Source organism: Denticeps clupeoides, chromosome 13 (genome assembly GCF_900700375.1).
Source record: "Denticeps clupeoides chromosome 13, fDenClu1.1, whole genome shotgun sequence".
NCBI lineage: Eukaryota > Metazoa > Chordata > Actinopteri > Clupeiformes > Denticipitidae > Denticeps > Denticeps clupeoides.
The window spans coordinates 21,242,094-21,264,366 of NC_041719.1; the positions used below are offsets into that span (position 1 = coordinate 21,242,094).

The 22,273-nt window shown below is 44.4% G+C and overlaps 1 protein-coding gene across 3 annotated transcripts; it reads left to right on the forward strand.

The window, feature by feature from the left end:
- The first annotated feature begins 390 nt into the window (after positions 1-390).
- On the forward strand, positions 391-22,245 carry rfx2 (regulatory factor X, 2 (influences HLA class II expression)). Of its 3 annotated transcripts, none has more exons than XM_028999915.1 (18): positions 391-579; positions 9,823-9,936; positions 10,027-10,116; positions 10,547-10,629; positions 10,851-11,130; positions 11,802-11,876; positions 12,518-12,699; positions 12,781-12,900; positions 13,062-13,183; positions 13,903-14,021; positions 14,930-15,039; positions 15,139-15,290; positions 15,399-15,496; positions 15,586-15,735; positions 19,586-19,794; positions 20,226-20,379; positions 20,522-20,564; positions 20,670-22,245. In XM_028999915.1, the coding sequence occupies exons 2-18, from the start codon at positions 9,832-9,834 to the stop codon at positions 20,789-20,791; spliced, it is 2,214 nt and encodes a 737-aa protein (XP_028855748.1). In that variant the 5' UTR covers positions 391-579; positions 9,823-9,831; the 3' UTR covers positions 20,792-22,245. The 3 variants fall into 3 exon arrangements, with proteins under 3 accessions (XP_028855748.1, XP_028855750.1, XP_028855749.1); XM_028999916.1 differs by lacking the exon at positions 391-579 and adding an exon at positions 2,251-2,370; XM_028999917.1 differs by lacking the exon at positions 11,802-11,876.
- The last annotated feature ends 28 nt before the right edge of the window (positions 22,246-22,273 follow it).

Consider the following 22,273-nt stretch of genomic DNA (forward strand, 5'->3'; position numbering starts at 1 on the left):
AATGAAGCAGGTATTCAAAACAGAGACTGTTAGATCATGATCTAGATCGTGTTAAAGTTTCGACAATATCAATTTGTATAGCCAATGACATTTTTACATTTACATTTACAGCATCTACGAGAAACCACAGGACCAAATCTAATAGAATGATAATAGTACGAATCATGTATTACGCTTGAGCTCAAAATGTTAAGCGCAAAGTGAAATATGTCGTTTTATGGTAGCAGTCAGCTAGTTCCGTTGCGCGGCGAAACCGCGCCATGCGGAAGTGAGATCGGGCGGGGCCTAACATTTAACTCCGCCCCCTGTTGGGTCCAGAATGGGGTAGCGAAAGGGCGGGGCCTAACATGTAACCCCGCCCACTGCCGGATCCAGAATAGGGTAGCAACAGTTGCCTCGAGACCCGTGAGCGCCATAGAGACTGTAGTCCTGGAGACAGTTACTTACCAACGGGAGCAACACTCAGCAACAACGGCGACGGCGACGACGGCGACGGCGACGGCGACGGCGACTGGCAGCCAGCGAGCGAGTGACAGAAAAGAAACGCAGCCAGGGCAGAGAAGTAAGCACCAGGCGAAGGTGAATATCCGTTTTTACCACTTTCCGAGCTCTCCGCCGCCTCCCTCCTACACTTTCCCCGCACTGCTCCCCGGCGAGCTAGCTGCTAACGCGAGGGGGGTCTCCAACTTCTCAGGCCGGTTTACCTCAACTTCTCAGGCCGGTTTACTCCACTCTCAGGCCCGCTGAGCGCCGGCCGGTTTTACTGCTCGCCGAGAGAGTTTCAGGGTGAAGCGAAACTTTTACACGAGGCGGCTGAGGTCCTCAGGTGGACGTGGACGCAGCTCCGGCCGCACAGTTTACACCGAACACGGGTTCATAAGCTGATGTCCTCAGGTGGACGGGGACGCTGAGGTCCTCAGGTGGACGTGGACGCAGCTCCGGCCGCACAGTTTACACCGAACACGGGTTCATAAGCTGATGTCCTCAGGTGGACGGGGACGCTGAGGTCCTCAGGTGGACGTGGACGCAGCTCCGGCCGCACAGTTTACACCGAACACGGGTTCATAAGCTGATGTCCTCAGGTGGACGGGGACGCTGATGTCCTCAGGTGGACGGGGACGCTGATGTCCTCAGGTGGACGGGGACGCTGATGTCCTCAGGTGGACGGGGACGCTGAGGTCCTCAGGTGGACGGGGACGCTGAGGTCCTCAGGTGGACGTGGACGCAGCTCCGCCGCACAGTTTACAGACCGAGACCGAGAGATCACTAGTAACAACTAGCAACATGTAGCTCGGTGGTAGTTCTGAGGGTTGTTGTGAGATATTAGAGATACACATATTTCGATTTACTCATGAATTTCTCTCTTCTTTTTCTTTTCTTTTTGTGGTTATGTGTACATTGGCTTTTTTCTGGTGGCAGTGGGGACACCCCAGGTGTCATTTTTTCCAGTGGCAGTTAGTCACCATGGCGAAGCTTCACCTGTTAACGGGCTTCGCCACTCATTAGCTTTACTGCTCTATTGATTTCTGTTTCGTGCTGATAGGCCGGACCAGCGAACGGAGAGCAGGAATGATGCTATTCCTGCTCGTCATCACTTCTTTACCTTTTAATCTCCTGAAAGGGCAGTTTTCTTCTCTGAAGTGTCTCTTCCCATCTTTATTGAAATCTTCTTTATCTACCAGAGGTGGAATGGAGGTAACCTGTTAGCCGAAGCTGTTGTCCATACCAGCATTTAAACACTGCTCTTTTAATTAAAGACCCTAATACCTGCTTTCTGGTAAGAGGATCTTCTCTAGCAGGTGCACTTCCATACCAACAATGAATGATTGATGCCATTCATAAATTATGGAAGTCGTTAAGTAACCTCCCTGCTTCATATGTCGGGAAGATGGTATGAAGATCATCCTTCGTTCACCTGTTGCCAGCGTTTAAGTGTAAAAAGACTTTATACACTTTTGAAGATTAGAAATTCTTGTAATATGAACACTGTAATGGAAATTAATTGAATTACTTTCCTTTGATTTTACAAATCACATGAAATTATGCGATTATAATTTGGAGCACAACTATACTGGGGAAATAGGAAATTCCCAAGCAACCACAAGCGTGAGCAAGCAGCTGTTGTGTTTACATGGCAACGTGATCTACAAATCCACCCAAGCCGATGGAAAGGCCGGGAATGGACCGGGGCGGTGGGCAGGGGCTGCGTGTTTCAAGCAGGTTGTACTCTGTTCAGTTTCTGGACATGAGGACAGACGTACAAGTCTGGCGGTGCTCACAGTGGTGGACTGGTGGACCCAGCAGCTATTATTGACTCCTGTCCATGTCCCAGTGCTTCCCACTGCCACTCCATGTGTCTTTTTTTGGAGGGTAAGTGTGCTGAGTGCTCCGGTGATGGTTTTAGCAGTCTCCGCAGTAACCTTATGCCATGCTGTGTTTTAAAGGTCTCTGGTCCAGGGCTGCTCTCAGGCAGACAGCTGCACTGCTTTCCCTGGGGGGCTGACAGTCTGACCTGAAATGGCTCCTGATCACATGTCCAGCCTGTAGTGTGGATGTAACCCGCGTTGATGGCTATATAGAGACTGCTTCATTAGATATTTAATAAAATGTTGTTTTGCGCAGGGGACAGGACTTTCTGATGCTCTTTTGAGCTTTTATTCCGTGTCTAAAAGGCTATTGTCCGATCCAGGTAGGGACTTCTCTTCATTTCAGTCCCAGACGAAGCAGGAAAAGAAGTGTGACTTGCAACAGGTTGAAACTTGTTTGAAGGCGAAATGTTTTTCATGGGCTTTCTGTCTCCCCCCTCCCTCCCGAGTCTTTCCTCACCAGGGAATTCTTTGCATTCCACCTGGTTTGTATCGTAGCTACACAACTGCTAATTAAATTTCCTGCCACAAACAGCCGACAGGGCCTTGACATTTGCATCACAATGGCTGGTTTTTCTCCCCCCTCGTGGCCTTTCAGCCAGGGACAGTAGAGACATAAAAACCCCCACCTCCCAGGCTTTCTACTGCTCAGGCTCCACTCTTTACCACATAGTGGACAGTGGGTATGATTCCATCTTTCAATCACTTCACATCACTTCTGCTGTTACTTATTTATTTATTCCTTATCAATAGGGCCAGTTTCCTGTTCATGAACTAAGCCTAGTCCTAGACTAAACTAGAACCAAAATGTAAATAAAGATGGGAGTTCTTCATAAAAAAATGAAGCTTTCAAAGCGGTGATGTATTAAATGTAACTATTTAATTAGAATATTAATATTTGTGCTTTCTAGTTATTGAAGTTGAGCTTTATTGTCATTTATAGCTAAATATGTGTTAGACTTACATATGTGGCAATAAACCTTTTGCAACATAATAAATCCTAAATAATGTTTGTGTATTTATTCACAGGTATGTATTTCTATCTGCTCTGATGTTGATCTCAAACTTGATTATAATAATATTTTTTTGGAGATGCTGTTGGGCAGTGGCCAGTACTTTAGACACCTGCACTTAAATGAATTAGCTGACTTGAGAAGGAACAGGCAACGCTGTATTAGACTGTACACACCTACTGTTTCCTCTCAGGCACATAATGACATCCCAAATACGAGTTCTTCATTTATAATGGTTAGCGCTCCTAGTTAGAGGTTTGGTAGAGACAATATAGATTTTGTGTGGGGTATAGAGTTGTTCCAGTGCAGATTAGGCCCTATAATGTGCTTGATGTATCCCCTGGAATCTATAGTTGTTTTAGTTTTAGTCCAGTCTAGTTTTCAAGAGTTCCAGACTCATCCAGACTCCTTTTAGTTTACTCAAGTTTCAGTCGACCAACACTCTGAACATTCCAGACACGGAAGATGCTCCGATTGCTTCCATGTTTTTTGTTTTCCACTTCATTGTAAAGAATTCACACTCTTCATTGTGTGTCCATAGATCGCTTTGTCATTTTCTCCCAGCCATCTGCTCACCCATCACAAGTATCCTGAAATCAAATTAATTCCGCAATTCCATCATCTGTGTGACCGGATGGGAGATACAGGGAACAAAAACTGCAATATAATAACTCAATTAAACCAGAGGAAATAACGTCAACAACGATAATGAAGAGTCTAGATTTGGACACCATATCTATTGCATTTTTTATTCAACAACAATTTTGCATTATATATTTCATTATAGTTATTATCACAGCATTTACATTTGATCTCATCTTCATCATGTCAAAAAGGTTTGTGGACAGATATTTCGTCATAAATTTTGTTGATTTTAAAACACTAGTGCAAACACTAGTTACTTTTTATTATTGAAAATGTAATGGTTTTCCTGATATGCGAGATTATGTGATTATCAAAAGTGAGGAAGCTAATTTCCCACCCCCTCTGCTCATTTTCTTCAAGACATCCAGGAAACCCACGTTGCTGTCCACAGGTTTTCAGTGGCTTAATCTCTTTAACCCGGTTTACTGGCACCCTGATGATGTCGACTATATTAAAATGCTTTAATAGCTGGGGAGTAGTTTCTAGTCAAGTTCTATTGCCAGTTTTTTAGTATTTAAAAACTCTTCTCACACTCACCTTTCACTTTCCACCCATGAGGTGTCTACTGTCTGTATATTCCAATATTTTTATATGTAAAGACTGTGTTCCTGAAATGTGTTATTACTTCAGCCTTTAACAGCATCATCTCCTCTGTTTTCTTAATTTCAGAGGTAAAAATGTAGTCATTTACTTACATTGATATTGTTTATAGATGACACTTTGAATCAATAACTGGCCACTGTTAATGAGAATATTCTCCTCTCTTTTATTTATGACTGTTTTATCAATCTAATCTGCATTAAGTGCTTATTAGTTTCAGTAAATTAAAAATGCTTTAAAAATTTATTTACAAAATAATGTTTCCCACAGACCGCCATCTTTACCAAAGATGTGCTGATCATAGGCAGATCGTAGGTCGGCCAAGGAAACCTGCAGCAGATGAATAACGTGGCTCTTTAAAACCAGAAGATTTGCCACCAGCTCTCAACTAGCTCTGAATCCAGAGGAACCTGCTACACCAATTAACTGTCCGGAGAAGTCAAGCCAGAAGTGGTTTTCAGCCTAATTTCCATGAAGACATGGGAACTGGGGTTCCGTGCAAGTGACAGCGGGCGCTCTGGACTAATGGGTCCAAATTAGAAATATGTGGCTGTAGTTGAAGGCAGCTTGCTTGCTGGAGGCCTAGAGAGCATTACAGGAAACAGTGAGGCATGGTTGGGGAGTTGGAGATTTGGTCCGTATCAATGCTGATAAATACAGGCAAATACTTATCTTCACAAGAAGACACATCTGGGTTTGTGGTGAGGTTTATGGAAGGATCTGTGGCTAGTTCTTCTTCCAGCAGAGTTCCTTCAAAAACTGTGTGCAAGTATACTTAGTAGAAATGATGCTGTTTTGGTGGGGGCACAAAATATATATATAATTTTTTTTATTAGACGTATCTTCATGGATTACTATAAACTATTAACACTTTCATTTTGGACGCATTCAACGTTTCTGGCAGCTGCCACATGTTTTGATGTAAAGTTTTTTTTTGGTTTTAAAAAACCTGGAAATCTCTGGCAGTTTGACATCTGCCTGTTTTGAAGATGCTCCTTGTGGAAAAGCACATGAATGCTTGGTCCTGTTGCCATTTGTACTTTGTTATTCAGTTACCATGAGCAACAAGGTGGGGTTCCAGCATTTTGTCATCAGTAAGAACACACGAGTTAGAGACACTTCCACACAGCAGTTTAGCTTCAGGACATCATCTCCCCAACTGAGAAAACCACTTTAACAGACCCCTTTTTCGCCTTTTGGGTAGGGCTGGAAATCTGGAAAGGTTTATGGGGGTGGGGGTGGAGAGTTGTAAGTGTGAACAAACTGTCTCCATGGCAACAGTTGGCTGATTTCCCTTTCTCCCTACCTCTCTTTAACCCCCTCCCCCGGCACTGACACGTCGGTGCCACACATGGGTGATGGATGGTGCGAGCTGGTGACCGGGACCAGTGGTATGAGATGGGTGAACACCATTTCAGCAAGTCATATCGAGCACTAAACATGGCAGTGTGCACACTTATGTCCACTTTTCACATGCCCATCACTATAGTGTGCTGGTAATGACTATGTTTGTTTTGTGCACTTATTTCTTTATTTTTTAATATTCAATATAACAGACTACACAGTGCTGTGAAAGGGGGGCATAAGGTCCTGACTGGTTCCTCTTGCTGACCACTTCCTCGCCTCCTCGGTAGAGCTCGTCACTGAGTGTGCAGTGCGTGGTGCTGTGATTAAATCGGTGTGATGAACCCCCTCCGGCTGTACTCCTGAGGCAGTCTCTCTTCTGTCTGAGTAAAGGAGCTTATGGAACCCTGTAGTAAGAATGTCTTTCTGATCAGATTGAATTGTTTAATCATCCACTGAATCTGTGAAAGACCAGACTTTGTTTGTATGTATGTATGTATATATATATATATATATATATATATATATATATATATATATATATATATATATATATATAATCCCTTTTTATTTGATACTGTTATCATCTGCTGGAAAAGTAAGTTCAGCTTGTGATTGTTGTTGTTGGAAATATAATAAGATTCAGGAGAACGCAGTAGATTTTAAGCAGTTATATATCTGTTTTAATGAGTGGCCCCCTTCTTAAATGAATTGCTTACGTATTTATTATTGTAAGATTCTGGTTAATGTGAGATAGAGGGATCATTGGGGGATGGCATTGTTTGGTTTGGGAAGTATTCTGTTGGTTGCATAGCAACAGGCTCCTGGTAACGGGAGTGGACGGTGTTGCCACTGGCAACCGTTGTTGCTCTGCAAACAATGTGGGCCAGTGCAAACAAGAGCCAAGTCTGTGGGCTCCTGTTTTTAATTGAACATCTGTATATGTTTTTCCCTGATTTAATTTTACTTACTGAGCTACAGGTACAGCTTGTATTGTTAAACCACACAATCACATATGAGTTTGTGTGTTTATGATCGTGTATATTGATTTATTTGTAGTGTGTGTATGTGCCTGTCTTTTATGCCGGGAGAAAACGTGTCATTCTCCCTGGATTCCAAAATCAGGAGAAGACTTATGGGACCCTTCAGGAGTCTGGCTTGAGGTTTTCATATTACATAATGTTCTGTTATTATTCCACTGGTTACAGGTTAAACATATTCTCATGCACCTAACCCTATGAATTTGTGTGTCTTATTACATTTTACATTTATTAAATTATCAGATGCTCAATCAGTACGGGGACAGTCCCCCTGGAGGTTTAGTGTCTTGCGCAAGGACACTATGGTAGGGTTTGAACTTCTGGTTCATAGGCAAGTGTCTTTCCCACGAGGCTACTAGCACCCTCTTATTGATGGCAATAAAAGTAAATAGGGGGTGTTCAGGTGGTTTTGAGAAAGTGTGTTAGCAGCTGCTGCTGAAGATGAGGGAGGCACAGTAAGAGCCTACTTCCACTTTCTGTTTGGCTGTTTGAGGAAGATGACCCTGTATAGGCCACAATGGGCACTAACCTGCCCTTCTAGTGAATCACAGCATGTGAGTTAATCTGTGACCAGTGTGACAGTGGGAGTGGTGTGTTCGGAGTGCTTGGATTTCACACTTGTCCTGTTCTACAAAAACCTCGAAGGCTTTATTCCATCAATTCTGCAGAGTAGGCTAAGATTGCCGTGTACCTTTCAGTTTTTATGAATAACTGTGGCAAGAGTTAAATAAGGCTGAGAATGCTTTGGCTAGCCTTCCTGGGTGAAATAGTTCCATCTCTGATTCAGCTGTTGGCATTGTTGCTAAGCAACTTCATTCAAGCAGCAGCTTGTTGTGTTACACTGTGACCATAAACTATTTAAAAGGTGTACTAATAGTTACAGGGAGTGGCACTACAGTTGGGAGCATAGTTTAATGAAGTTTTGTATGCATCAGTAAATGTTTTTGGTTAATAGCATGTAAATGCATTTTCATTGGCCTAGACAGTGTTGTCTGGTTGAAAATGGAGACTGGGATCACACGTGACCAGGCAGTATACTGAAAAGTTCTGAAGCTGTAGCCTGTACAGCACTGCTAAAATCTGGTGGCAAAGTCGATATTGTGACAGTAATGTAGTATTGTCATATACCTGTCAAGCACTGTCATAGTGCTTGACCTGACATAGCACTGTAAAGGTCATTGCCAAAACCGTGTCACTTTCTGATATTATTAACTGTAAATGGTTCTTTTGATTCTAGATGCTATTATCAATCGTCTGTCTTTATATTATCTACCAGAGACAGCTCAGTTTCAACATCAATCTATTGGCCAGTTATGTCCATGGTCCATAGTAATGCCACACCCAGTGGCAGATGAATCAACATCCTACTTGACATGTTTATTTCATAATTAATGTCTGATGCAACAGTATTGTTTTTGGCCTCAGTAATTATTGCTGATCACATCATAGCTATTAGAAAATAACATGCATACTGTATGGTGGGTGAACTGTGTGTCGATATTTCATTAAAATGGAGGTACACATTTTTTATTGTGGGTGATTAAAGAACTGTTGCGTTTTACATTTTATTAGAATTGCTTCCAATTTATTATCTTTCTTCTACCTTTGGCCACAGCAAATCAACAGTCTCCATTTCCTCCTGTCCTCTGCTTCTCCCTCCATCACACAAACCACCGCATGTCGTCTCTTACCACTTTTTGTATTCATCTATGGATGAATTTACTTCTGGGAAATGTTGTAGGTTTCACGGTTCACTAACAGTGTAATGCAATGTATTTTGCACATTGGCTTTACTCTGTTAAACCTGTTGAGTGTGTGTGAGAGAGATTTCCACCCCTCCTCCTCCTTCTCTACAGAGTTCTTGTGCACAAGCTTAAAAAAGAAAATGGAGGGGGAGGGGCCTGAGCATTCGAGGTGGTCGTCATGGATTCCTCACCATAGCAACTGACAAACGTTTACAAAACGCTGTGGAATTTCCTCATATCAGCTGGATTATTGGAGCCCCCGAGGACGCTGGATATCATCAGAGCATGGGGGGCCGGGCCAGCACCAGATTCAGACATATCAGGCATACACATGAAAAGATATTACAGTGTTAGTGGGAACTGTGTTGCTGATCAGACTTCGGCTTGCAAAACTAATGTTGCATGTTGACGTGTGTGTTATATGGGGGTTCGACACAGTTTTTACTGTTGATGGGCGGTTAGGCACCATCTCCATTGCGTGGTGCCAGAGAGCAAGAGCAGCCGCGTTCTCGCTCGTCAGTAAGTAAAAAATGGGCGTGTTGTACTCTTGACTTCGGCTACCAGCTCTTATTCCTGCCGGAATGTGCACAGAGTGTAAGCTCACCACATTATTCAAATGTACGCAGCTCTTTTACTTTGTCAAAATGTCGTTTATACATTTATTAATATCATGGTCAAAGTTGTCACCCCAGACATGGCACATCGCTAGTCGAAATGCATCACCTGACCGCTCATTTACTGCGGAAGTCGCTTTCAGGCGAAGATCTCCAGCTCTACCTACACCTAACACGCCACCTGGTGGAACATCAGGCATTACGAGATGAGTTCAAATAAGAGCAGTCATAATAATGACTTCAGCAGTTCTGTACGAACCCTCAGGGGGCTGGATACTGTAGGTGTGTGTGTGTGTGTGTGTGTGTGTGTGTGTGTCTCTCGCTTATCTCAGCTACTCTGGCATGTCACCAGAGAGGATCTACTCAATCACACACGTCTCTCAGTGCCTCAGTAGGACTTCAGTAGAGTCCCTGTCCTCATCCTCACATCCTCTTCTATTTTATCTCTCCTCCAGTATCCCATCATGCAAAGCCCAGAGGCAGGGTCCGACTCTGCTTCTACCGTAGCGCTGCGCACGACCACCTCTGCACAAGCTCCAGTGGTGCAGCCTGTCCCAGCATCACAGCAGGTACACACATGCGTGACACACTATAGATGTGGGCTGAAGAGCACATAAAGCACGAACATCTTGTCAGCTTTTCTGTCTTTCTCTTGTCAGAGGGTGCTTGTCCAAGCCACAGGGTCGTCCCAGAAGGCTGCACAGGTTCAGCAGCAAACCGTACAGCGAGTGCAGCAGGTGCCACAGCAGGTACACATGCTGACAGTCATGCTGTCACACATACCATGCAGCCTTCAAGCTGACAGCACACAGCCTCTCACTCCCGCAACTCTGACTTTATCTGTGGTAGTGTACCTACACCACCTGCTGGCCGCAGCCTGTCCGCACACAGAGCAGCAATAATAATGACTAACAATATTTCACTTTAAATGAGTTTTGTATATGCCTGGACAATCCTTGACTTGGTAACCGTTTGACATAAGTATGTGTGTATTTTTGGGATGAATGTAAGCTGTTTAGGGGTGGTGGTGGTCTAGTGGGTAAGGCAACGGTGCCCACTGAGGTGCCCACACACTGCTCCCCGGGCGCCTGTCATGGCTGCCCACTGCTCCCCGGGCGGGTGAGGGTTAAGTGGAGTGCTGTGGTGTGTCACATGTTGAGAATGATCCTCCTGTTGTAGCAGGTGCAGCAGATCCAGTATGTGTACCCATCCCAGGTGCAGTATGCTGAGGGTGGAGAGGCTGTCTACACCAATGGAACCATGTGAGCACTGCCGCATTTAGCACTTACACCGCCACGCTGCACTTGTTTTCTGCGTGCTTTATTAACACATCTGTGTGCTGATGTTTAAATGTTTTGAGCTCTGTTTGTGTAATCGCCATGGTAATGGAATTTGTAAGTTGTAACTGGCTTTTGCACTGATTTTACTATTTGCTTTTTTATTTTATGGCTTGTTGCATTCAAACACATCTCTCTCTCCCCAGTCGAACGGCATACTCGTATAACCCAGAAGCCCAGCTGTACGCTCAGACTAGTGCTGCTCCATACTTCGACTCTCAGGCAGGAAGTGGGTCTCATGCAACCACGGTGGTGTCATCACCCAGCAGCATGCCATCACACAGCATGGTGGGCGTCACTATGGATGTGGGCAGCAGCCAGATTATCTCCAGCGGCAGTACCTACCTGATCCACAGCGGTGGGGTGGACTCCAACCGGCACCACACCTTGCATGGATCCCACTCTGCGCGCTCCTCCACTGCCATGGTACACGCTCCTACAACGCACCATCCTCCAGCCCCTACATACGTACACCCAGATCAATTACGCACCCGAATCCACTTACCCCGGTATCTGAACCCCGAACAAAACTTTGTATCTCATACTGCTGAGCACACGGGCGATCCCACTGTAGAACACGCCCGTAGTTTCAGTGCTTTTCACAATCCTTCCAATGGCCTCATTAGCATGTCAGCTGCTGCCTTTGGGAGGATTTTAACAGTTTGGAAAGAGGCCTGTTTTTCTCTCATTACACCACCACAACTTTTAATGTCTTGAAAACAAAACTCAAAAAAGTTGAAGGTGTTTCAGCAAAATGTCAATTTCCTCCGTTTTTATGAAGGGTGCCAATAATAGTGAAGGCCAAGTTTCTAAATGAGAGTGTCTATATTTCAAAATTGAGCTATGCCACATTTTTAGGTTCGAAAGTGACATGTCCCCCATGCCAGAGCCTTCAATACAGCAGCTTAACCCCGGTGACCCTGCATCTGCATGCCCTTCGTGCAGCAATTTGACCACTGAACTGACGAACTGAGGAGGAAAATGCTCTCATCTGGCTGCTGCTAACAGTCTTATTTCCTTTCTGCTGTCTGTCTGTCTGTCTGTTCTTCCTTCTCTCTTCTGTTCCTCCCTTGCATGCTTGTTTTCAATATTTTTAGCTTGAAATGGCGATTGAAAACCTCCACAAGTCTGAAGGGATTGCAACTCACAAAAGCAGCCTGCTCAACAGCCATGTAAGTTGACCAGGATTCTCCCTCTTAAAGCCTCCCCAAAGAGTCCTCCCTGGATGTCTGTGTGTCCTTCTAATGAGCAGACAACCTCCTCCAATGAAGAAATCTCAAAGGCTTCTATTCTGCTTCTGCTGTGGCTTGCACTGAAACCAAACTGCATTTAGACTGTTTTCTTTTATTTAATGGACCATCTTCAGCTCACTGTCTCTGGACAAATCACGTATGTGGTTGCCGCAGCTGAATAGTGCTGTCTGTCTTTCTGGGAGCGGCCTGTCTCTGACTCTCCATCACTCTCCTGTCCTCCACTTCCATCTCTGTCCTGTAGTTTCTAAACAGGGTTCCTACACTGTAGAAAACTTCTGTACTATCTGACCGCTGTCATATTGTCTTTTAGGTGGTATGGTTTGTGTGTAAAATGTTTTAGGAATGATTTCTCAGGTATGTGTAGTGTAGCTTGTAGTGTGTGTATGATTTGTTGTATTGCTTGTTCGCTGCATTTGTGTGTGTTTTCCACCTGCCTTAGTTCATGGCCTGTCACGTAGTTATTAAAATACTTTCTGTGAATGATAGAAGTGCAGTAACGTAGCTGCCGTTGCTTTTAGTGTGTTTTGTCATCTCTGACACGCGTTTGGTTTGTTGTGCAGCTCCAGTGGTTGCTGGATAACTATGAGACAGCAGACGGTGTCAGTCTCCCACGCTGCTCCCTCTATAACCACTACCTACGCCACTGCCAAGAGCAGAAACTGGACCCGGTTAATGCCGCCTCCTTTGGGAAGCTCATCCGTTCTGTCTTCATGGGGCTCCGCACACGTCGGCTTGGCACCAGGTATGATCAGGCTTCTCTTCATAGTTATGGTTAATTCAAAAAGCACATGCTCATGGTTGTGAATGCCTGTGTCCCCATCAGAGGGAACTCTAAATACCACTATTATGGCATTCGGATCAAGCCAGACTCCCCACTAAACCGTCTGCAGGAGGATACACAGTACATGGCCATGAGACAGCAGCCTGTTCACCAAAAACAAAGGTGGGATTCTCTCTTTCTCTCTCAGTCGCTGTGGATTTTGTCCTTTTAGAGTGTATATATGCCAAGTGCCTAAAGCAGTTCCTTCTGGTTTAGTTTTCTGATATCCCTATGGCGATTTGTGCTGTTTATGCCTGTGCTCATCTCTGATTGCTTGTGTGCAGGTTTAAGCCCCTGCATAAGGTGGACGGTATGGGGGACAGTCTGTCCTGTAGCTCTCATCACTCCAGCGGTACGGCAGAGCAGTCAATGGCAGCCCAGAGCCAACACCACCAGCAGTATATTGGTAATGATGGATGCAACATTGCTAAATTCTTTATAACTGGGAGGTATCCCTCAGTAAATCCCATCTCAGTACCTAATGGCAGTCAGGCTACCTCTGGCGTGTACTTGGAGCCCAAAGAAATGCCACCCCACACCATTACTGACCCAATACCAAACCGGTCATGCTGGAGGATGTTGCAGGCAGCAGAACGTTCTCCACGGTGTCTCCAGACTCTGTCACATCTTTCACAAGCTTAATATGAACCCGCTTTCATCTGTGAAGAGCACAGAGCGCTAGTAGTGAATTTGCTAATCTTGGTGTTCTCTAGCAAATGCCAAATGTGCTGCATGTTGTTGGGCTTTAAACACCTGTGGGCGTTGACCCATATATCACCCTCATGGAGTCTGTTTCTGACCATCTGAGCAGACACATGCACATTTGTGGCCTGCTGGAGTTCATTTTGCAGTGCTCTGGCAGTGCTCCTTCTGTTCCTTCGGAGGTAGCGGTCCTGCTGCTGACTTGTTGTCCTCCTGCGGCCACCTCCACGTCCCCTGGCCTGTCTCCTAGTAGCGCCTCCATGCTCTGGACTCGACCTTCTTGCTACAGCTTGCATTGATGTGCCATCCAGATATCCATCAACCAGATATCCATATACAGTTATTGCATATAGTTTATGTATGCTTACACACACATTCAGAGTCCAATAAACAAGTTGAGTTAATGGTTCTGTTTATATACAGACATGTCTCATGCTCTTCCTCCATTCCCTGATCTGGACCTGGGCTCTGCACCCTTGCATGAACGCATCACTATGGCGGATATCAAGAAGTTACAAACTCTTTACAGGGACCACTGTGAGGTAAATACCTTTCCATTAATCACTCTCTTCTCTTCCACCTTTCCCCCTTTCCTGTTCTGAGCTTTGCTCTGGACTTATTTCAGCTTCCTTTATTTGAACAAGTTCCAGTTTGCTCAGCGATTTCCACCATCTCCTGATGAAATTACCATCGACCCAGTGTAGTGTGTCCTCACATGAATGGGGGGGGGTGTTTTTATTATATTTCGTATAAGCCCCCACCCCCAACTCTGGACACAGCAGACATCTTTTGTTCCAGAGTCCCTTTCATCTCCATGGCTTTTAAGACATGCCAATTAACCTTTCAGCTGGCCTAGTGGGGTGTGTGTGTGTGTGTGTGTGTGTGTGTGTGTGTGTGTGCTGGTCTGCATGTTGAAATCTATTTCTGGACGTTGGGTGGTTGGTGTTTGGGGCGGGCAGCATTGTGAGCTCTGCTGTTCACCGGTTACAGCTGTAGCACCTCTGTGTTTTTGTCCCTGGTGTTGGACGTGTCAGTACTGGCTGTTTTCGTGGCCATTTCCCCCCTACCCTTCTTTTTGACTGCAGTGTTTTGAGCCGTTGCTGGGGGCAACAGTAAACAAGGTTGCCTTGGCAACGCCTGTGAGGAAGCAGACAGCAGATCATGTGATTGAAAGGAAGGCCTATACTGAGGCGTGGCTGGATACAGAGGAAAATCTGAAGAGAATCGTCTGCCAGAAGAGAGAGAGAGTCTGATATGGAAAATGTACAAGAATAAAATAAAATGCTTCTCTTGGTCTCTCGCTCGCTCAGTGAAAGTTTAGTTATGTTACGCTAGTCACTTTAGCCTGGCTATACAATTATGACATATTTGCTCTGGCCTGTGGGACATTTGGCTGCAGATATTACCCTGGGAATATTTTGGAGCATGTCTCAATATTTGTCCTTCTCAGGCCACTCTAGACGTTGTGATGAACCTGCAGTTTCACTTCATTGAAAAGCTGTGGCAGTCCTTCTGGTGTTCAGTGCCATCTAATGACGGGAGCACAACGATCACCAACAGGTTCGAGCCGGTCCTCAGTTTCATCAAATAAGAGACTACCCAAAACACAGCTGTCTATATTCACCATACTCTACTCGCTGTCTGTCTGTGTTTGAACAGTGAGGAGGAAGTGGAGAGTGTGATTCCCAGAGAAAAGCTCCTGTCTCTCTGTAAATTTGAACCGGTGAAGCACTGGATGCGCAGCTGTGACCATATCCTCTACCAGGCACTGGTGGAGATACTCATCCCTGATGTGCTCCGACCGGTGCCCAGTGAGTGAAATGCTGCTGAATTTGCACTCGTTTTAATGAATGTTGAACCATGTTTGAGCAGAGATGAAATGTTCGTGTCATCACCAGTATCTTCTTCCACCTAAATAGGCACACTTACTCAGGCCATCCGCAACTTTGCCAAGAGTCTAGAAGGATGGCTCATCTCTGCCATGAGTGACTTTCCACAGGAGATTGTGCGCACCAAGGTATAGCTGCATGAGACCAGTGATTTAAGGCTGTGTGTACTGCTGTCGTTGTTAGTTTATCTAATGTGCTTTTGCCTCCTGTCCTACAGGTGGCAGTGGTGAGTGCATTTGCCCAGACTCTGCGGAGGTATACCTCTCTGAACCACCTTGCCCAGGCAGCACGTGCTGTGCTACAGAACACATCACAGATCAACCAGATGCTTGCTGATCTCAACCGTGTGGACTTTGCAAACGTGCAGGTACCACACCCACACGACATCAGTAATAACCTCCATTACCAAACTCGCTAACCCACACCACTACATCACTAAAAAACTATGAAGCCATATATCAAGAAAAGCTCAAACATACACTATCTTTCCTCATGCATACTCCATATATTCCTCACACATCTACGTACAAACCTCACGCATACACCATATATTCCTCACACATCTACATACAAACCTCGCACATACTCCATATATTCCTCACACATCTACATACAAACCTCACACATACACCATATATTCCTCACACATCTACGTACAAACCTCACGCATACACCATATATTCCTCACACATCTACGTACAAACCTCGCGCATACACCATATATTCCTCACACATCTACGTACAAACCTCGCACATACACCATATATTCCTCACACATCTACGTACAAACCTCGCACATACACCATATATTCCTCACTCATCTACGTACAAACCTTGCACATACACCATATATTCCTCACACATCTACGTACAAACCTCGCACATACACCATATATTCCTCACACATCTACGTACAAACCTCGCACATACACCATATATTCCTCACACATCTACGTACAAACCTTGCACATACACCATATATTCCTCACACATCTACATACAAACCTCACACACATACACCATATATTCCTCACACCTCTACATACAAACCTCACACACACACACACACGCCATATATTCCTCACACAACTACATACAAACCTCACACACACGCCATATATTCCTCACACAACTACATACAAACCTCACACACACACACACACCATATATTCCTCACATAACTACATACAAACCTCACACACACACACACACACACCATATATTCCTCACATAACTACATACAAACCTCACACACACGCCATATATTCCTCACACAACTACATACAAACCTCACACACACACACACACCATATATTCCTCACGCATCTACGTACAAACCTCGCACACATACACCATATATTCCTCACACCTCTACATACAAACCTCACACACACACACACACACACACACACGCCATATATTCCTCACACAACTACATACAAACCTCACACACGCCATATATTCCTCACACAACTACATACAAACCTCACACACACACACACCATATATTCCTCACACATCTACATACAAACCTCACACACACACACCATATATTCCTCACACAACTACATACAAACCTCACACACACACACACGCCATATATTCCTCACACAACTACATACAAACCTCACACACACGCCATATATTCCTCACATAACTACATACAAACCTCACACACACACACACCATATATTCCTCACACATCTACATACAAACCTCACACACACACACCATATATTCCTCACACATCTACATACAAACCTCACACACACACACCATATATTCCTCACACATCTACATACAAACCTCACACACACACACCATATATTCCTCACACAACTACATACAAACCTCACACACACACACCATATATTCCTCACACAACTACATACAAACCTCACACACACACACCATATATTCCTCACACAACTACATACAAACCTCACACACACCATATATTCCTCACGAATCTACGTACAAACCTCGCACATACGCCATATATTCCTCACACATCTACGTACAAACCTCGCACATACGCCATATATTCCTCACACAACTACGTACAAACCTCACACACACGCCATATCTTCCTCACACAACTACATACAAACCTCACACACACGCCATATCTTCCTCACACAACTACATACAAACCTCACACACACGCCATATCTTCCTCACACAACTACATACAAACCTCACACACACACACCATATATTCCTCACACAACTACATACAAACCTCACACACACACCATATATTCCTCACATAACTACATACAAACCTCACACACACACACACACCATATATTCCTCACGCATCTACGTACAAACCTCGCACACATACACCATATATTCCTCACACCTCTACATACAAACCTCACACACACACACACACACACACACACACACACACGCCATATATTCCTCACACAACTACATACAAACCTCACACACACGCCATATATTCCTCACACAACTACATACAAACCTCACACACACACACCATATATTCCTCACACAACTACATACAAACCTCACACACACATACACACACGCCATATATTCCTCACACAACTACATACAAACCTCACACACACGCCATATATTCCTCACACATCTACATACAAACCTCACACACACACACACACACACACACACACACACACCATATATTCCTCACACATCTACATACAAACCTCACACACACACACCATATATTCCTCACACATCTACATACAAACCTCACACACACACACACCATATATTCCTCACACATCTACATACAAACCTCACACACACAACCATATATTCCTCACACATCTACATACAAACCTCACACACACACCATATATTCCTCACACATCTACATACAAACCTCACACACACACACCATATATTCCTCACACATCTACATACAAACCTCACACACACACACCATATATTCCTCACACATCTACATACAAACCTCACACACACACACCCATATATTCCTCACACATCTACATACAAACCTCACACACACACACCATATATTCCTCACACATCTACATACAAACCTCACACACACACACCATATATTCCTCACACATCTACATACAAACCTCACACACACACACCATATATTCCTCACACATCTACATACAAACCTCACACACACACACCATATATTCCTCACACAACTACATACAAACCTCACACACACACACCATATATTCCTCACACAACTACATACAAACCTCACACACACCATATATTCCTCACGAATCTACGTACAAACCTCGCACATACGCCATATATTCCTCACACATCTACGTACAAACCTCGCACATACGCCATATATTCCTCACACAACTACGTACAAACCTCACACACACGCCATATCTTCCTCACACAACTACATACAAACCTCACACACACGCCATATATTCCTCACACAACTACATACAAACCTCACACACACACACCATATATTCCTCACACAACTACATACAAACCTCACACACACACACCATATATTCCTCACATAACTACATACAAACCTCACACACACACACACCATATATTCCTCACATAACTACATACAAACCTCACACACACACACACCATATATTCCTCACACAACTACATACAAACCTCACACATACATCATATATTCCTCACGCATCTACATACAAACCTTGCACATACGCCATATATTCCTCACGCATTTACATACAAACCTCACACACACACCATATATTCCTCACGTATCTACATACAAACCTCGCACATACGCCATATATTCCTCATGCATTTACATACAAACCTCACACACACACACACCATATATTCCTCACACAACTACATACAAACCTCACACATACATCATATATTCCTCACGCATCTACATACAAACCTCGCACATACATCATATATTCCTCACGCATCTACATACAAACCTCGCACACACACCATATATTCCTCACGCATCTACATACAAACCTTCCACATCTACATACAAACCTCACGAGTACACCATGTATTCCTCACACATCTACAGCTAAACCAATATATGGTGTATGCGTGAGGTTCGTATGTAGATGCGCAAACCTTGATATATGGCCTAGGGGGCGCCTCATACGCACCACTGTGTCAGTAACAACCTCCTTTGCCAAATTTTCTCTAACCCCCACCACTTTGTCAGTAACATTTATCTGTCTCTGTTTTGGCTTCAGGAGCAGGCATCATGGGTATGCCAGTGTGATGAGGGTGTGGTTCAGCGTTTGGAGCAGGACTTTAAAGCTACCCTGCAACAGCAGAGCTCTCTGGACCAGTGGGCAGCCTGGCTGGACAGTGTGGTCAGCCAGGTACTGAAACCCCATGAGGGCAGCCCCAGCTTCCCGCGTGCAGCGCGCCAATTCTTGCTCAAGTGGTCCTTCTACAGGTGAGACCTTAAATGGCAATTTGAGCTCAGAATACACAAGCAGTCTGAACATTTAAAGTGCTGCCAAATGTGTGGTTGTACACAACAGCATTTACCAGAAGACCCAGGATCAAACCCCACTTACTACCACTGTGTCCCTGAGAAGGACACTTAACCCTGAGTGTCTTCAGGGGGGGACTATCCCTGTAACTACCGACTACTAGTTGCTCTGGATAAGGGCGTCTGGTAAATGCTGTAAGTGGAAATGTCTCATTCTGTTGGTCAGACATAAGCAAACTGCAGGAATTTATCTTTACACCATCTCACTTATGATGTCCAAACCCATGACCTTGAGCAGGGTTTTTCTCGATTGTTTGTGCACCCGCTGCTATGCACTATGTTTCCATGTTTTAAAGTATTCTTTCCTCCATCCCTCCTACCACCCCTGGTAGCTCGATGGTGATTAGGGACCTGACTCTGCGCAGTGCGGCCAGCTTCGGCTCGTTCCACCTCATCCGTCTCCTGTACGACGAGTACATGTTCTACCTGGTAGAGCACCGTGTTGCCAAAGCAACAGAGGAGACGCCCATCGCTGTCATGGGAGAGGTAGGAATGGGAGTTTTTTTTATGGGTTTCATGCATTTTGTTATGCGCACATTGTGCTGTGCATTACAAATGACAAAACCATATTTCAAGTAAATTTTCCAGTTTTTGCAACTCATCTTATTGTGTTTATCTTAATACACAGTTCAGTGACCTCAACTCAATGATGCCGGTGCTAATGGATAAAGGTATATTACTGATATGCTGATGTATTGCTCCACTTCGTATCCATCTTACGAAGCATGAATCCCATTCTACCTCTCTCTGTCTCCCTGTCCCTCCCACACTACCAGACCCGTCTTTTTCAGATGACATGAGTGACCTGGGCAGTGAGGGGGATGTTTCTCGGTGTGCTGGAGAGCCCGTGGTGAAGAGGGAGCGCATTGAGATCAACCACTCTCTCCAGGAGATCTGAGCAGAGAGATGGCGATAGAGAGTGTGTGTGTTTGTGTGTGTGTGTGTGCGTGTGAAAGAATTATATACACTTGTTCATATACACTCTCGGAAAATCTTTCTACATGAATAGGGTGGTACGTTTTCTCTGCAGGATTAGCTTTGGGACAAAACTTATTTTTCATTTGTTGCCTGGTGAAAGGAGGGTGGTGAGTGTCTCTGATTTTTGTTTCCCAGCTTCTCTCCCTACCTATTGTGACTGTGAATAAGGACATTTGTGTTGTGTTTGGTGGGTCCATATGACTGTTCGGTATTTTTGGTAGCTGTGCCATAGGTAGTGTTTATTTCAGTGCCTTAGATTGAAATGAAAGTGTCTTTATTATAAAAGGGGGAATAAAAACACTACTGCAGAAATATCTCCTCCCCACCCAGCTGTGCCTCTTCTTACAGTATGAATGTATCTGTTTCATAACCTCAGAAAAACCGCTGATGAAGCACCTTCTGAAATGCAGGTTTGGAGGTGGAACATTTGCAGCCTAAAGCGCCGTGATGCAACTTAATCCCAAAGCTGTTCAACCCTCTACCCCAGCAAGCAGTGTCATTCACTAGGGCTGCTGTCCCCAAACAATTTGGAGTCCCTTATGCTCTTCATTAATGTGTGTGTACATAAAAAAACGGTAGATGTGGCTTCTGCAGCCACTGGTTCACTTTTTAACCTGATCTGCACAACAAGAGTAGCCAGATAACCAGTAACCAGTTCTGATTCTGGATAAACTGGAGATATGCCTCTATTTCGCTTGGCCTTACGTGGTTTTCTGATGTAAGTGAAAATGTGGACGTATTTAAATCATATTAATACCCAAACAGACCTACAACAATCTGACCTGAATTCACTGACAACACTAGAGCGCTCCAGCGACGGTGAGCTGAGCACAGCAGAGCGTGTGTGAAGGTGTCCTCCATCAGCTGTCGCTCTGACCTGTTCAGATGAAGACCAGTGAATGTTTTCCTCTAGAAACATGAGCCGGACCGCAGCTGCTTCTGAGCGCTGAATCCTGGCGGTCACCTGCTCAGGCCGCATTTCACGTGTTTCAGAACATTTGCCTTTGTGCTCTGCCACGTTCCCTTAGAAGATTCAGAACTGACTCATGCCTTCTTACTAGTTCATGTCAGATATCTGAATCTTCAACTTGAAATAAACTTTATTGTTTTCCGTTCTTCGATCTGTCAGAGGGGTTTACCTTGACATTTTCTGTGTCACTGTTTTTGTAATGTTTCGCTCAACTTCTGGTTGAAACTTATTTTTTATTGGATTAGATTGTATTCTCCTCATAACTATATGGATACCTTATTTTTGTGTATTTTTAAACCTGTTCTTGCCTAGCTTGAAAAGATACGAAGCTCTGTAACAAACTGCATAGTTCAGCTGTATTTTGTACTGATAAAGAAAGCTGTGTAATAAATTGGTGTAAACCACATTCTGTCCAGTGCCTCATCCCATTAA